Genomic DNA, 15,284 nt, shown 5'->3' on the forward strand with positions numbered 1-15,284 from the left:
GGACCAGGCAGTGGTGCCTCCTGTTCTGAGGCCTACAGCTCACCCACGGAGGCCTGGTCCTCCCGCAGCCCAGGGAAAGAGGCTGCTGGGGGGCATGAAATAGGGCTGGGGTGGGGGTCCAGCTCCCAGGTGCCCCCTCAGCCTCGTCATCGTCAGGGAATGGTGAGCACTGGACCTCAAGCTCCCAGGGGCAGGAACCTGCCACCTGTGTGCCCAGAGCCTGACATGCAGTGGGCATTTCTGTAATGCTCATCAGACAGACCCTAAGGCTCCCCAAACAGAGTGACTTGGGCCCTTTTCCCAGGCCCGGCTTTGGCCAAGCTGATGACCAGCTCCCTGACCCTCCAGCCCCGGTCTGGCCCAAGCCGGGGGCTGCCCAGGTTCCCTTGAGGGAGGCTGCCCCGCCTCCTGATTGGGGGAGGGGCACAGTGGGCGGGGACAGACATGCACACAATGGTCTGGCCGGGCAGTGTGTGCCAGGCACAGGCGTCCACAACGTCCCCGGGGACAGCGCTGACTGGCCGTGGCTCTCGCCCAGCAGGGGTGGGTGCAGGGTGAGGGAGGGAGCGGGGTGGGAGTCCTGGGACCCAACAGAGCACTGGGCGGGTGGGTGTGCGTGGGGGGCAGCACCCTCCCACATCCCCAGCGCTGTGGGAATTGGCCGATGTCCTCAGCTGTTTAACAGGACGGGTCTGGATAGGCGAGCTCTCGTGGGCAGGGGCCGGAGCTGAGCCCACGTGGACCCTGGCACCGCGGGCGGGAGCACTTCCCTCCCTACCGCCCCCGGCAGGTGTCCCTGCCGGTGGGAGTCCCAGGCAGACCCTGGCTGGAGGGACGGAAGGACAGCTGGATCCCAGAGTGATTTGCTCTGTACTCGCGCCCTTTGGTCTCTGTTTCTCGGGCATCAGATGTTTGCAACCACGGATTTTCTCTTTGGCGTTTCTTCCACTGTCGGGGACCCTTGGCGAGGGGTGGGCGGGTTGGCCAGGACATTGGTGTGTGGAAGGGACGCGCAGTCTGCGGGGTGGGGGGTGGGGGCGTGTGTGGCCCTGTCCCAGCACTCGACCCCCTCCCAACGGCCCACAGTCACTCGGAGGGGCCCCTCCAGGCAGCGGTTGTGGGGGCGAGGACATCGTTTCCAGTCCCTGCCTGCCTCTCCCTGGGCCTCGGAGCTCCCACGTTCCAGAAACGTCTTCTCTACAGGTCAGAGGTCATCTTGTGGGCCCTCACGGCTGGTGACCTTGGGTTGACACTGGGTGTGGGCTCCTGGGGGCAACCCAGTCTGTCCAGGGGTCCCTCCCTGTGCACCTAGGGCCCCCGTGCTCAACCCAATCCCCCAGATTGGGGTACAGACCCCCCACCTCTCTTTGTGTCTCCTGGCCGCTCACCCACATGATCTCCCCTCAGGGGCACCCGATGTCCGATGCCAGGAGTGGGCTCAGCGCCGGGGTGGTCAGTCCCGATAGCGGGCCAGTCTTGTGCCCTGTCTGACCCTGCCAGCCCCTGGGGTGGCTGTGAGGGGCAGCTCAGCCTCCCATCCTCCTAAGACAGACGCCAGCTCACCCCAGACCCAGGCACGACCCAGGAACTGGAATGGAGCCTCTCTGCCCGCCCCCTTGAAACTGCCTACCCTCCCCAAGGGCCTGTCCTGCCTTGGCTACAGGGTCCCTGGGACTCTGGGACTCTGGGCCCCTGCCTCCCAGGAGGGCGCTCAGTGGTCAGCAGGCGACAAAGAGGACCTGAGGGGCGGGTTCCGCATCCCTCTAGAAAAGGCCAACGTGTCTGGACAAGGCGAGTTCAGGTCCTGGGCCCACCCGGGGCAGCCCAGCGAGGCCAGCAGGGTAGGCGTGCAGAGTCAGGGAGCAGGAAAGACAAGGGCAACCACAGCGCGATGGCCAGAGGAGGGGACGCTGGGGTTGGGGGGTCTGGGCACTCTAGGCCTTGAGAAGGAGCCACTCCCCACCCCCACCTCCCTGGGGAGGGCTCTTCACCAGGAGACAAGCCGATGCCCTCCTGGCCCACCCGGGAAGCAGCCCCATGAGTCCGTGAGATGACGGGTGGGCAGAGACCCCGGCCAGGTCCAGCCTGGAAAGGAAGAAGTCAGGGGCTGAGACTGACAGCGTTTAATGAAGGCATGCCCCGAGCTCCTGGGGCTGAGGCGCAGCTTCGGGGAGGACGGGAGAGAGTGCCCCACTCAGCAAGGGGGGCGGCGGGTGCCGCCACCTCCAGGGCCTTGGCTGCTTCTCGGTGCAGGGCTGCCACCGGCCTCACCTCCTCACTTCTGCAGCACAGATGAGACTCAACCAGGAGGGAGCCGCGGGCTGCCAGCCCCCTGCCACACCACCCAGCCGGCGCTGCCCGCTCACCGTCCAGGACGTGAAACTGGTCCGCGGCCTCGCAGAAACCTGGGGGCCAGGGCCGGGGTCAGGGGTGGCAGGGCCGGGGCGCGAGGGAGGGCGAGGTGGACCGCGGGAGATGCGGGGACACTCACCGTACTTGGGGAAGAACAGGGTGTGGTCCTCGGTCAGGTTGGCACCCTGGACCCGCCGCTCAAACACACTCAGGAATGATTGGCCCACGGGGAGGGAGCGGGCTGCGTGCGGGACACACAGGCTTCCTGGGCGCCCGCTGGGTGGGTGTGGGCTGGGCGGGCAGGGCGCTCTGGGAGCTGGGCTGTGTGCCGGGGGCTGCGATCTGACCCCTGCCCCCCACCCCCGGTCTCCTCTCTGTCCCCACAACTGGGCCTAACGGCAAGGGCAGGGGAAAGGGAGGGGAGAGTCCATGTGCCCATCCGGCCCACCCAGACGGCCCTGCGGGTGTGCAGACCCGGTCCCGCGGGGACGTACCGTACAGCTTCACCGACAGCTGCCGCGCCCGCTCCAGGTACAGGACGGCGAAGCCCCGGTAGTCCGTCTCCCCAACAACCACGTCCACCGCCCCTCGGGCGCCTCGGGCTGGGCGGAGCCAGGTCGGCGGTCAGCCTCCCCCCCAGCCCTGCACCCTTGTCCCAGTGGCCCGCGCCTCACCTTGGAGCAGGAAGCGACCTGGGAGGCCCGTGTCACCGTAGAGCTGCCGCACCTGCCAGCAGATCCCATCCCTGGGGGTTGGGGGCGGGAGGAGGCACAGCAGGCTTGGGGACCCCAAACTGGGTGGGGCCTCCCGGGACACTGGTCGCAGGGCCTCAGGCCGCAGCAGGGGTGGGGTTGGGGGCTGGGGCGGGGGTCGGAAGGCTGGGTGGGGGCGGGGCTCCGTGCCGGGACTCACAGCTTTCGGAAGGTGCTGACAGCCATGGCTGCACCCTGGGGAGTCACGTGCAGTGTGGTGGCCTCAGCCCGGTGGCCCTGCTCCTGCAGGGAGCGGCACGAAGAGGCCACGGCCACAAGGAACCAGGTCCCTGAAAACTGGGAACAGGCCCCGTGAGGGCGCGCGGGGACGGGGCCGCAAAGCTGGGCGAACGCCGCGCCAGCTCCTCCAAACCTACCTGCTGAGCATCGAAGTTGGCCTTGGGCTGGATGGTGCTGATGGGGGACGGGGGCCGAGGGCGTCTCTGAGCCCTCTGACCCAAGGAGCCGACGGCCAGGAGCAGAGTCAAGAGGGATGCCGTCCTGGGGGGCAGCATGGCGACAGCAGCGACAGTGACAGGCCTGGGGGCGGCGCAGGGCAGGATGGTCAAGTCCCGGGTCGGAGTCCACTGTCCAGTGCTGCCCAGCCGTCCGGCCCAGGAAGTCTGTGTCCATCCTCCCCCCCGGCCCTGGCCCCTGGCCCGGCCTCACGAACTCAGCCTCGCCCTGGACATCTGACCTCGACCCTGCACTTCCCGGCAGGGCCCTGTCACCATGTCCTGTGTACAAAGTCCGAGTTGACCTCTGGCTTCTTGCCCACAAGCCCCCACGTGACTTCCAGTGTGGCTGGTGCTCATCCCTTTGCATATTCATCTCCCTTAAACCGCCAACAGCTCCTTGAGGTACGGACTAGTCTCATCCCCATAGCGAAGAACACTTGTGCCCAACACTGGGAAGCGCCGGAGCCAAGTCTCGAACCGTAGATCTCGAGCCTCGCCCGCAGCCCCGCCCACGACCCACGGCGCTCGGCCGCCGCCCCTCCAGGCCGCCAGGGGCGCTGTTCCTGGAGAGACCGAGCAAACACAGGCGCACAAAGAAGCGGCGCCCGGGCCGCGGGGCCTGACGCGCAGGCGCAGTAACAGCCAACGCGGGCTGCCGGGCTCGGCCCTCGATGGCCATCGATGCCTCGGGGCTCGTGGCGTTGGCCTGGCGGGCTCGGTCATAGAGACGCGGCGGCCGGAGCGGCGACGGAGGGCGGAAGCGGGTCTGCGGGCAGAGGCCTGGCACCGGGGCGGGGACAGCGCAGCCGGGCGGAGGCGGCCGCGGTGAGTGCGCCCGGCCCCGGGAGCGTCGACACCAGCCATGTCCGAACCCCGGCCCGGACCCCAGCGCCCTGGCCCCGGGGAGCGTCGTCACCCCGCCCCGATCCCCGGCCCGGCCCCCCGGCCCCCGTCCCCAGCTCACCCGGCAGTGGCCGCACTGGCCCGTCGCCCACCTGGCAGGGCTCCCCTAGACCAGAGGGCAGAGGCCAGGGCCGGCTGGTGTCCCTGGCGGCGTCTGGGGCAGGCGGGCTGGCCCTCGTCCCGCCGGCCCCAAGTCTCTCCTGAGGAGGATCTCTGTCCCATGTTGACAGCTCCGAAGCCTGGGGCAGCAAGGTCAGAGAGGCAGGGTGCACAGGGGTCACCGACCCTTCGTTTCTCGGCCTCAGAGCGGTCACCAGCCCTGCCAGCCAGATGACTCCCTGGGATCCTGTGGGGGGAGGTCAGAGGGACCCACCCAGGGCCCCACTCAGGACAGAAGGCTTGTCCTGAGGAAGGGGCCTTTTGGGGTGAGGGTGGGTCTGGGGTCTCAGGGCCCGCCGCCAGCTCCACCTCAGGCTGGACCAGGCCCGGAAGCTGCCTGTTCCGGGGATCCCTTGGCCTTTCCGGGGACCCTCAGGAGTGTGGGGTCCGAGGAGCGTGGCTGTCCAGGAGGCTTGATGAAGCTCCTGGATCCTTGGCCGGGGGGTTCTCCGCACATGCTTAGTCCAATGGAATTCCCAGCGGGGCAGTTGGTGGGCTGCCTCAGCTCAGCCGCAGGCCCCTGCGCCTCTCCTTGGGCCTGGGGGCTGGTGTCCTCCCTGGTCCACCTGGCGGCTAAGGGGACCATGCATGGGTTTCAGGGCCGCCTGGGCAGAATGTCACGATGGACGAGGGGGGCATACCCCTGCTCCCCGACAGCCTCGTTTACCAGATCTTCCTGAACTTGGGCCCGGCCGACGTGCTGGCCGCGGGGCTGGTGTGCCACCAATGGCAGGCCGTGTCCCGGGATGAGTTCCTGTGGAGAGAGCAGTTCTACCGCTACTACCAGGTGGCCCGCAACGTGCCCCGCCACCCAGGTCAGCGCCTGCGCTCCTCCCTGAAGCCCGCTGGGCCTCATGCTGGTCGAGGACAGCCAGGCTGTGCCTCAAAGCGCAGGGCCTGGGAGGGAGGCTGAAGGGTGGGCAGGGCTGGCCCCTGGCGGTCAGGGCCCTGGCTCTGAGGCGTGGGGCCCCAGTGTGACACGCCCATACACACACACAGCGGCCACATCCTGGTACGAGGAGTTCCGGCGGCTCTATGACACCGTGCCCTGCGTGGAGGTGCAGACCCTCAGAGAACACACCGACCAGGTCTTGCACCTTAGCTTCTCCCACTCAGGCTACCAGTTCGCTTCCTGCTCCAAGGACTGCACCGTGAAGGTGAGGGCGGCTAACCCTGTAGGGAGAGAGGGCCAGGCCACGAGTGACAGCTGGCCCGTTTGCTGCATCCGCATGGGGAGGCCTGGGACCTGGATCACCCGGGCTGGGAGGCTGGGGCTGGGCGGCCCTAACTGCCTACAGAGAAGAGAGGGTCCCGCTCGCAGCTGCTCCAGAGCCGGCCCCAAGCCCCACGCACTCACATCCCTCTGGCAGTCTGACAGCCACAGACAGGGGGCCCCCACCGGATGGCGGTTTCCAAGCACCGGCTCAGCCGAGCCGACCGGGAGAGGGGCCCCGTGCAGGGCGGGATCACGAGGTGCGCCTGCTCGGCCCCCCATGCAGATCTGGAGCAACGACCTGACCATCTCGCTGCTGCACAGCGCAGACATGCGGCCCTACAACTGGAGCTACACCCAGTTCTCCCAGTTCAACCAGGACGATTCTCTGCTGCTGGCGTCCGGGGTGTTCCTGGGGCCCCACAACTCCTCCTCGGGCGAGATCGCCGTCATCAGCCTAGGTGAGAGTGGGCCGAGGGTGGGCGGCCCTCCCACCAGGGCCGTCCCACCCAGGCCCCTGCTCCATCTCCATCTCCATCTCTGCCCCGACAACCCCGCCCCTAATGCCCGGCTCCGCCCCCCCACCTGGACAGCCCCGCCCCATCCCTACAGCCCCGCCCCCCCACGCCTCGCCCCATCCTGCTGCTCCCCCCAGACACCTTCGCCCTGCTGTCCCGCGTGCGCAACAAACCCTACGACGTGTTCGGTTGCTGGCTCACGGACACCAGCCTGATCTCGGGAAACCTGCACCGCATCGGGGACATCACGTCGTGCTCTGTGCTCTGGCTCAACAACGCCTTCCAGGTGCGCGAGGGGGGGCCCTGCGGCCAGCGGCGGCCCCCAGCAGCCCGTGCCCACCCCCGTGCTCCTGCCCCCAGGACGTGGAGTCGGAGAATGTGAACGTGGTAAAGCGGCTTTTCAAGATCCAGAACCTCAACGCTAGCACCATCCGCACCGTCATGGTGGCCGACTGCAGCCGCTTTGACAGCCCGGAACTCCTGCTGGACGCCGGCGCCCCTGGCGCAGACCCTGGCTGTGTCTTCGACCTGAGCAGCGACAGCGAGGACCAGGTGGTCGACCCAGGCCCGGCCCGCTCCAAGGGCTTGCGGCGTCTCCTGGAGGGCCGGGCCCAGCCCCAGCTGTCAGAGTGCGCGCTGGAGACCAAGGCGGCCGAGCTGCTGGCCCAGGGCCACACCAAGCCCCCCGAGCGCAGCACGGCCGCCGCCGGCAACAAACTCCTCATCTTCACCACGGGCTGCTTCACCTACTCGCCGCACCAGATCGGTGAGGGGCCGGGGCGAGGCTTCCCAGGGCGGGGCGGGGCCAGTCTGTGCGCAGAGTCCCTTCCTCCCTTTGCCCTGGGGGTGAGCGCTCGTGCAGACCCCCGGGGCGCACCTTCAGATCCAGGGGCACAGGGCCGGTGGCGCCACGGGCGTCTGGGCACTCCCAGGCACCGAGGCGCCGCCCCCCCGGCCCCCCCCCACAGGCATCAAGCAGATCCTGCCGCACCAGATGACCACGGCGGGGCCCGTGCTGGGCGAGGGCCGGGGCTCCGACGCCTTCTTCGACGCGCTTGACCACGTCATCGACGTGCACGGACACATCATCGGCATGGGCCTGTCCCCCGACAACAGGTGGGCCTCTGTTGGCAGCCTGGGTGGGGGCGTCCGCAGGCCCCTACTGAGGAGCGTGCCCACGCAGGTACCTGTACGTAAACAGCCGCGCCTGGCCCAGCGGCTCGGTGGTGGCCGACCCCATGCAGCCGCCACCGATCGCGGAGGAGATCGACCTGCTGGTGTTCGACCTCAAGACCATGCGGGAGGTGAAGCGGGCCCTGCGCGCCCACCGCGCCTACACGCCCAACGACGAGTGCTTCTTCATCTTCCTGGATGTCAGCAGGGACTTCGTGGCCAGGTCCGGGGGCGGGGCCGGGTGGGGAGGGGCCCCGGCGGGCGGGCAGGCGGGGGCTCATCCCCGGTGCTCTCGCAGTGGGGCCGAGGATCGGCACGGCTACGTCTGGGACCGCCACTACAACATCTGCCTGGCCAAGCTGCGGCACCAGGACGTGGTCAACTCAGTGGTCTTCAGCCCCCAGGAGCAGGAGCTCCTGCTGACAGCCAGCGACGACGCCACCATCAAAGCCTGGCGCTCACCACGCACTGTGCGTGTCCACCAGGCCCCGCGCCCGCGCCCGCGCCCCTTTTTCTCCTGGTTCGCCAGCCAGAGGCGCTGAGGGGCGCTGGGACCCACCGAGGAGGCCACGGAGGCCCATGGCCCTTTTCCGGGGGCTGAGCTGCTGCCCAGAGTGCGCGGGGGCAGAGAAGCTTGCTGCAGAAATGCCTTAGGGCGTGGGCCCCGCAGGGCCACGGCGGGGGACGGCCTGGCCCCCACCACGCTCGTTCACGCACACCGCCTCCCACAGCTGTGCCGCTCAGCCCTGGGCAGCCGGGGCCGTCTCTGGCTGGCTTGGGCTGCACAGGACACTGGGCCCCCGCTCTTCACCCACCCCCTTCCCCTGGGCCTGGGCTCTGGGACAGTCTGCACAACACGTTCCCCTCAGCCAGCCCTGTGGGGCCCTGGCGGTGTTTGCTGGGCCCAGCCTTGCCCAGGGAGCCCAGGCTCCCTCTTTTGGGAACTTCCCAGCGTCAGGGTCGAGATGCGGGTCAGGCTGCCATGGGCCCAGGGGACCTGCATGTCACTGGTCACCTGTTCAGGGTCTGAATAAACAGTTGGCAACAGCACAGTGCCGACCAGTCTGTGCGGGGAGGGGCGTGGCATCCAGCGTGCGCAGGGAGGGCATGGCATCTATACGGGCCCTCGTCGTGCCTGCTGGACGGGGCGGGTGCCCCAGGCCACACGCTGGAGCTGTCCTGAACTGGGCAGCGGGACGCGAGTCTGCGTCCCCAGCCGCTGCCCCCGCTGCCTCTGTGGACAAGTCCCTGAGCGCAGAGACTCTGGAGCCCGTCCGGCACGTGTGTGCTCCCCGCCAGCAGGGGGCACAGAGGGAAACGGCCTGGCAAGTGCTGCCAGGCACCAGGGACTGCAGGCGGGGCGGGCGGCGGGGGGCCCAGTTTCAGGGCTTTGAGTCTTCAAGGGGGTGCCCTGGCTGGGGCCTGGCACGTGACAATGTGGACACAGAGCAGAGGTGGCAGCAGAGGGCCGGGGGTGGCCCCAGCTGTACCCTCAGTCCTGGCCCAGGCCCATCCTGGGGGCTCACCTGGCCTGCTTGTTCATCACGGGACACCCCGGGGTGGAGCAATGGTGCTGAACTGCCATCGGCTCCACACTCGGCACGCGCCATGACGGTCGAGAAGACAGACGTGGATGGGCCTTGGGGGACAGCATGTTCCTCCAGGCCAGAGGCAGCGGTGAGCATAGGCTGCCCCGGTCGCCTGCGGGGTCAGAGCCAAGCTGGCCGCAGGCAGACGGGCTGGGCAGGGCTGGGTACAGACACGAGGTTGGGGAAGCTGACCCAGGAGGAGTTCAGACTGGAGGGCAAGGTTCCCGGAGGAGCCAGCCAGTGGCACAGCTGTGCCCCGAGGACAGAGCCCCAGCCCCACGGCTGCAGCAGGGAAGCCTGGGACCCTGGGTCTGTCTCCGAACCACTGGGCGGGTGAGAACAGGGAAGGGAGTCCAACAGCAGCGGAGCCCGAGCGCTCTGCCCGGGACCCGCCTGGAGCCACAGGCTGGAGCCCAGGCTCGGCCTCAGACAGGAGCCAGGAAACCCCACGGACACCACTGCTCTGGGGTAGCTGCAAGGTGATGCGGTTTCTGGAAAAGACTGGAGATATGTTTAATTTAAAGCCATCAAGGAAACCTACAAAATCTATAAAACAAAAGCAGCGGAATCGGAATCAAGAACATGCAGAGGGCTTCCCTGGTGGCGCAGTGATTGAGAGTCCGCCTGCCGATGCAGGGGACACGGGTTCGTGCCCCGGTCTGGGAAGATCCCACATGCCGCAGAGCAGCTGGGCCCGTGAGCCATGGCCGCTGAGCCTGCACGTCCGGAGCCTGTGCTTCGCAACGGGAGAGGCTACAACAGTGAGAGGTCCACGTACCACAAAAAAAAAAAAAAAAAAAAAAAACACAGAAATTGAAAAATTAGAAGGGAGCCATCAGAGAAGAGATAGGGTGATCGGAACTAAATGCTTAACACACGGATAGAAGGCTGGACCAGGCCCACCTGGTGTGAGAACTGGGAAGCGGGTGACAAAAAGCAGAGAAACAGAAACGTGCCAGAGGAACGGGGAGGCCCGGGAGGCAGGGGGGAGAGCAGGTGGAGACGGGGGTTGGAAGAGGAGACCCATCCCCAGAGCACGCAAGCTGAGGTCTGACCGAGGGCAGCAAGCACGATCGAGCCTCCAAGCTCCGTGGGAGGTGGGTGCGGGTGGGGAGGGGGGTGCAGGTGGGGAGCTGGCTCGAGGCCCTGCCCCTCCGGAGGTGTGGCCAGAAACCTGAGCAGAGGCACGGGGCAGCCGAGGGCTCCGAAAAGGGTGCCATGGCAGGCGGGGCAGGGGCGGCAGCGGCACTGGGGCCCCCGTACCGGCACCCGTCACCAGTGCCAGCCAACCCTCAGTTCCTGGGCCGGCACGTGGCACAGCCGCCAGCCTGCCACGGGGTCGGGAAAGGGGACTCGGGAAGCTGAGTGAGTGCGGAGAGGCCGGTGATCCCCGGGGGCTGTGTGGCCCCAGGTGTGGCCCCAGGCACAGCCAGACTAAGGAGGGGCACGACAGAGCAGGGTTAACAGGAGTGCCAGGTTTCAGGCTGGAGGCCAGACGGGGTGCCAGCAACCAGACCAGAGGGAGCAGCTTGAGAAACAGCCCGTGAAGTGGTTGTGACGCCCAGGACCACCCGTGAGCTGCTGCTGTGCTCCTAAGGATCAGGCCCAAGGCTTGGTGAGCTTGCAGAGCAGCACGCAGGACCGGCCGGGAGAGCATGGCTTTCGGGGCTGGGCTGACGTGGGGTCCAGCCCACGGGCGGCAGTGGGGATGTGAGCCTGAGCCTCACCAGACCCACACCTGACAAGGTCAACATCCGGAATCTAATGTACAGTTGCTCGGCACACGAAGAGCTGGGAAACGTTCAGCTCAAGGGAAGCCAAGGATGGTGAAGTTACCTGACAGAGACAGAGTGGCTGTTATAAAATGCCTGAGTGAGCAGTCAAACACATTCTGCAGTGGGTATTAAAATATAAACGCTCAGCAAAGAAACAAAAAAGGGAAATAACCAAAAATTTAAGACTCTAGACAAACTCAATAGCAGGATGGAGAAGTCAGAGGAAAGAGTCAGTGAACTTGACTGAAGACAGGACGACAGAGACTGTCCAGCGTGAGCAGAGAGAAAAAGATCAGGTAAAGGAAAATCAGAGCCTCAGGACCTGTGGGACGGCAAGCAAAGGTCTAAGCGCAAAAGGAGAAGAGGAAGCGACTTGAAGAAATGATGGCTGAAAATGTCCCCAAATTTGGGGCTTCCCTGGTGGCGCAGTGGTTGAGAGTCCGCCTGCCGATGCAGGGGATACGGGTTCGTGCCCTGGTCTGGGAAGATCCCACATGCCGTGGAGCGGCTGGGCCCGTGAGCCATGGCCGCTGAGTCTGCGCGTCCGGAGCCTGTGCTCCACAACAGGAGAGGCCACAACAGTGAGAGGCCGCGTATCGAAAAAAAAAAAAAAAAAATGTCCCCAAATTTGGATGTAAACCTACAGATATAAACCTACAGATCCAAGAGGTTGAGCAAAAGGACAAACTCAAGGACACCCACACCCGGACACATCTAAATCGGTGCTGAAAACTGAAGACAAAAGAAACCTGAAAGCAGTGAGGAGATGCACCTCGGCCCCAGGGGAACAGCCTGTGGTGACTACAGATTCCTCATTAGAAACCACGGAGGCCACAGGAAGTAGCACTTTTTTTTTTTTTTGGGTGCGCTGAGGGATCTTGGTTCCCTGACCAGGGATTGAACCTGGGCCCCGGCAGTGAAAGCCTGGCGTCCTACCCACTAGGTCACCAGGGAACTCCCAGAAGTAGCACATTTTTAAAGTGCTGGTGAAAAGGAAAGACTCAGCCCGGAGTTCTATATCCAGTGAAAATGATCTGCTCTAACAGAAATGCCGATGGGAGCTCTTCTGACAGGAAGGAGATGGTGTCAGGAAACATGGACGGTCAGCAGGGAGGGGACGGCGACAGAAACGGTGAACACTCTCCTCTTGAGCTCTTCAAACACATTCGGCTGCTGAAAAGAAGTTTGTTATGATGTCGTCTGGTGACATGTCCAGCACACACAGAGGTAACTGGAACCACAAAGGGGCCTCCAGGGTGGTAAGGTTTCTCCATCCCAGTTAAAGAGCAAACTACTGATTCCAAGTAGACTGGAACAACCACTAAAACCATAAAGAGAGAGAGTATCACAACAGATAAACCAAAATTGAATACTGGGACTTCCCTGGTGGTCCAGTGGTTAGGACTCCGCATTCCCAATGCAGGGGGCACGGGTTCGATCCCTGGTTGGGGAACTAAGATCCTGCATGCTGCATGGCATGGTCAAAAAAAAAACAAAAAACAAGCAAACAAAAAACACAGAGAGAACCAACAGAAAACAAACACAAAATGGTCAACTTATATCTAGCATATCAATAATTACATTATTGTCAACGTGAAACTTAAAAACAAAAAAACCTACAACCCAATTATGCCATCTCTAAGAAACTCAAATATAGTATAGGTTAGTTAAAAGTAAAAGGATGGAAAAATGTATACCACAAAAATACCAATGAAAAGAACCAGGATATTTAATATCAGACAAAGTAAAGCACACCAAGAAAAAAGAGGGACATTACACAGATACAAGAGTAAATTCACCAAGAAGATATAACCATCCTACATGTGTGTGCACCTGACAACAGAGCCTCAGAATACACAAAACAAGGAGTGACAGAATGAGAGGAGAAACAGATGCATCTGAAGTTACAGTTGGAGACTCGGTGCTCCTCAGTGAAAGTCAAACTAGTCACAGAGGCAGCAACATGCAGGAGAACTAAGCCCTCCCCTGTCTTAGCTTCCTGGGTGGCTGTAACAAAGTACCACAAACTGGGAAGTTTAAAACAACAGAAATTTGTTCTGGAGGTCCAAAGTCCAAGGTCAAGGTGCTGGCAGGGCCACTCGCTCTGGGGGAAGCCCTGCCTGGCCTCTTCCAAGGTTCTGGCGTTTGCCAGACATCAGGTGCTCCTGACCTGTAGATGCATCACTGCAACCTTCTGTCTTCACGTGGCATCCTCCTCCCTGGGCCTGTTCACGTGCTCTTCCCTCTGTGCACGTCTGTGTCCACATTTTGCCTTTTCAGAAGGACACCAGTCATGTTGGATCGAGCCCACCCTAATGACCTCACTTTAACGTATCTCTGTGAAGACCGTATTTCCAGATAAGGTGACGGTCTGAGTTACTGAGGGTTAGGACTTCATGTCTTTCGGGGAGTCACAATTCAACACGTGACAACTGTCAGCCAACTGAATCTAATCGATATGTATGGAACAGTCCCCTCACCGACAGCAGAAGACATGTTCTTTTCTCTTTTTATTTTATTTTATTTATTTATTTATTATTTATTGGCTGCGTTGGGTCTTCGTTGCTGCGTGCGGGCTTTCTCTAGTTGCTGCAAGCGGGGGCTACTCTTCGTTGCGGTGCGCGGGCTTCTCCTTGCGGTGGCTTCTCTTGTTGTGGAGCACGGGCTCCAGGCGCGTGGGCTTCATTAGTTGCGGCATGCGGGTTCAGTAGTTGTGGCTCACGGGCTTAGTTGCTCCGCAGCATGTGAGATCTTCCCGGACCAGGGCTCGAACCCATGTCCCCTGCACTGGCAGGCGGATTCTTAACCACCACACCACCAGGGAAGCCCTGACATGTTCTTTTCAAGCGCACATGAAACAGCCACCAACGTGGACCACAGCCTGCATCACAAAACGAGCTTCAGACACAGGAAGACAAGGGGGCACAAGTCAGCTGTAAGCAGACACACACAGGATGCTGTCCCTCTACTTGAAGCTTTTTTTTTTTTTTGGCCGCACTGCATGGCATGCGGGATCTTAGTTCCCCAACCAGGGATCGAACTCGTCATGCCCCCTTCAGTGGAGGTGCAGAGTCTTAACCATTGGACCACCAGGGAAGTCCCTACTCGATGTTTCTAAATGATTATTTTGTGCGTTGAAAAAATGAGATGGAACTAAAATTCTAGATAACATGGAAGACAAGGGAGTAGGCATAAGTTAAAGGCATAAAATAAAGGCATAAATTAAAACTCATATCCCAGTGGGAATGCCAGATGGTGCCGCCACTTTGGAAGGTAACTTGACAGCTCCTCCAATAGTTAAACACACGCCCCACAGCTCCCCTCGGAGGCATCTTCCAGGAGAGAGGGACACACACGTCCATGCTAAGACTCGTACACAATGCTCACTGCAGCCAAAGGCGGACCCACCCACAAGTCCATTACTGCGTGTCCATCCACACCGGGAGGGTCACTCAGCTTGAGGCTGCGGAACCTTGAAAACCTTATGCTCCAAGAAGCAGACGTCAAAGGCCAGGTTGTGCGACTCTGCTTATACGAATGTCCAGAACAGGCAAATTGGTGGAGACTGGTGGGTCAGTGGTTGCCAGGGGCAGGGTTTGGGTGACGGGAACGTCCTAAACCAGGTTACAAGGCAGCGGCCCGCCCCTGGGTTCCTCCTCTGGAGCTCAGTTTCCCCCTGGAACTCTGGTTTCCTGGCAGAAGTGACCCCACAGCAGCTCACACTCCTCGAGGGCAGGGCCGGCACCTGCAGTCCTGACTGCAGACGTCCACTCCTCGCTCCATCGCAGGGCGGGCACCTGTCCCGAGCTCCTCTGGCAAGTCCCCCAGATGGAGACCTCTGCCGCTGCAGTCTCTGAGCCCACGCCCTTCCAGCGCTGCCTTCTCCGGACCCTGGGCACCTTGGGGCAGCCACCCCCGTGCCCACGTCCCACCTTCCGCTGCAGTCTCTGGGCCCACGCCCTTCCAGCGCTGCCTTCTCCGGACCCTGGGCACCTTGGGGCAGCCACTCCCGTGCCCACGTCCCACCTCCCAACGAACGGGCTCAAGTCTTCCTTCTGCTGTCACCTTCTTCCCGCTCTTTGTCCTTGTGGGTGGAGAGTACCTTTCTATGCCTCTCATTTTACTGTTCTGTTTCATTTTAAGGGTAAGGAAACAAACTCACTAATCTACTTGGCTTAACCTGAACTGACCTGATGGAAACACATACACAAACACCATATATAAACAAACTTCAAATATAAAAACCCAGTATATTCAAAACAAAACTTTAAAACTGTCAGAAGAGGACTCCCCTGTTGGCGCAGTGGTTAAGAACCCGCCTGCCAATGCAGGGGACACGGGTTCAAGCCCTGGTCCGGGAAGATCCCATGTGCCGCTGAGCAACTAAGCCTG

General features: G+C 62.7%; 2 protein-coding genes across 5 annotated transcripts; one reads left to right on the top strand and one right to left on the bottom strand.

The window, feature by feature from the left end:
* Positions 1 to 263: 263 nt before the first annotated feature.
* On the bottom strand, positions 264 to 3,619 carry C8G (complement C8 gamma chain). The gene is made up of 8 exons (XM_060101836.1): positions 3,482 to 3,619; positions 3,265 to 3,401; positions 3,027 to 3,097; positions 2,847 to 2,954; positions 2,492 to 2,593; positions 2,195 to 2,405; positions 2,023 to 2,085; positions 264 to 408 (listed from the first exon to the last, which is right to left on the bottom strand). Exons 1-8 carry the CDS (start codon positions 3,617 to 3,619, stop codon positions 264 to 266), a joined length of 975 nt encoding a protein of 324 aa, XP_059957819.1.
* Positions 3,620 to 4,206: 587 nt separating this feature from the next.
* On the top strand, positions 4,207 to 8,578 carry FBXW5 (F-box and WD repeat domain containing 5). 4 transcript variants are annotated; one of them, XM_060102061.1, is made up of 9 exons: positions 4,207 to 4,387; positions 5,224 to 5,439; positions 5,624 to 5,781; positions 6,124 to 6,298; positions 6,493 to 6,641; positions 6,716 to 7,121; positions 7,324 to 7,471; positions 7,557 to 7,751; positions 7,827 to 8,578. In XM_060102061.1, the coding sequence occupies exons 2-9, from the start codon at positions 5,247 to 5,249 to the stop codon at positions 8,068 to 8,070; spliced, it is 1,668 nt and encodes a 555-aa protein (XP_059958044.1). In that variant the 5' UTR covers positions 4,207 to 4,387; positions 5,224 to 5,246; the 3' UTR covers positions 8,071 to 8,578. The 4 variants fall into 4 exon arrangements, with proteins under 4 accessions (XP_059958044.1, XP_059958040.1, XP_059958043.1 ...); XM_060102060.1 differs by having other exon boundaries at positions 4,208 to 4,387; positions 7,539 to 7,751; XM_060102057.1 differs by having other exon boundaries at positions 7,324 to 7,751.
* The last annotated feature ends 6,706 nt before the right edge of the window (positions 8,579 to 15,284 follow it).

This window comes from Mesoplodon densirostris, chromosome 6 (assembly GCF_025265405.1).
Source record: "Mesoplodon densirostris isolate mMesDen1 chromosome 6, mMesDen1 primary haplotype, whole genome shotgun sequence".
NCBI lineage: Eukaryota > Metazoa > Chordata > Mammalia > Artiodactyla > Ziphiidae > Mesoplodon > Mesoplodon densirostris.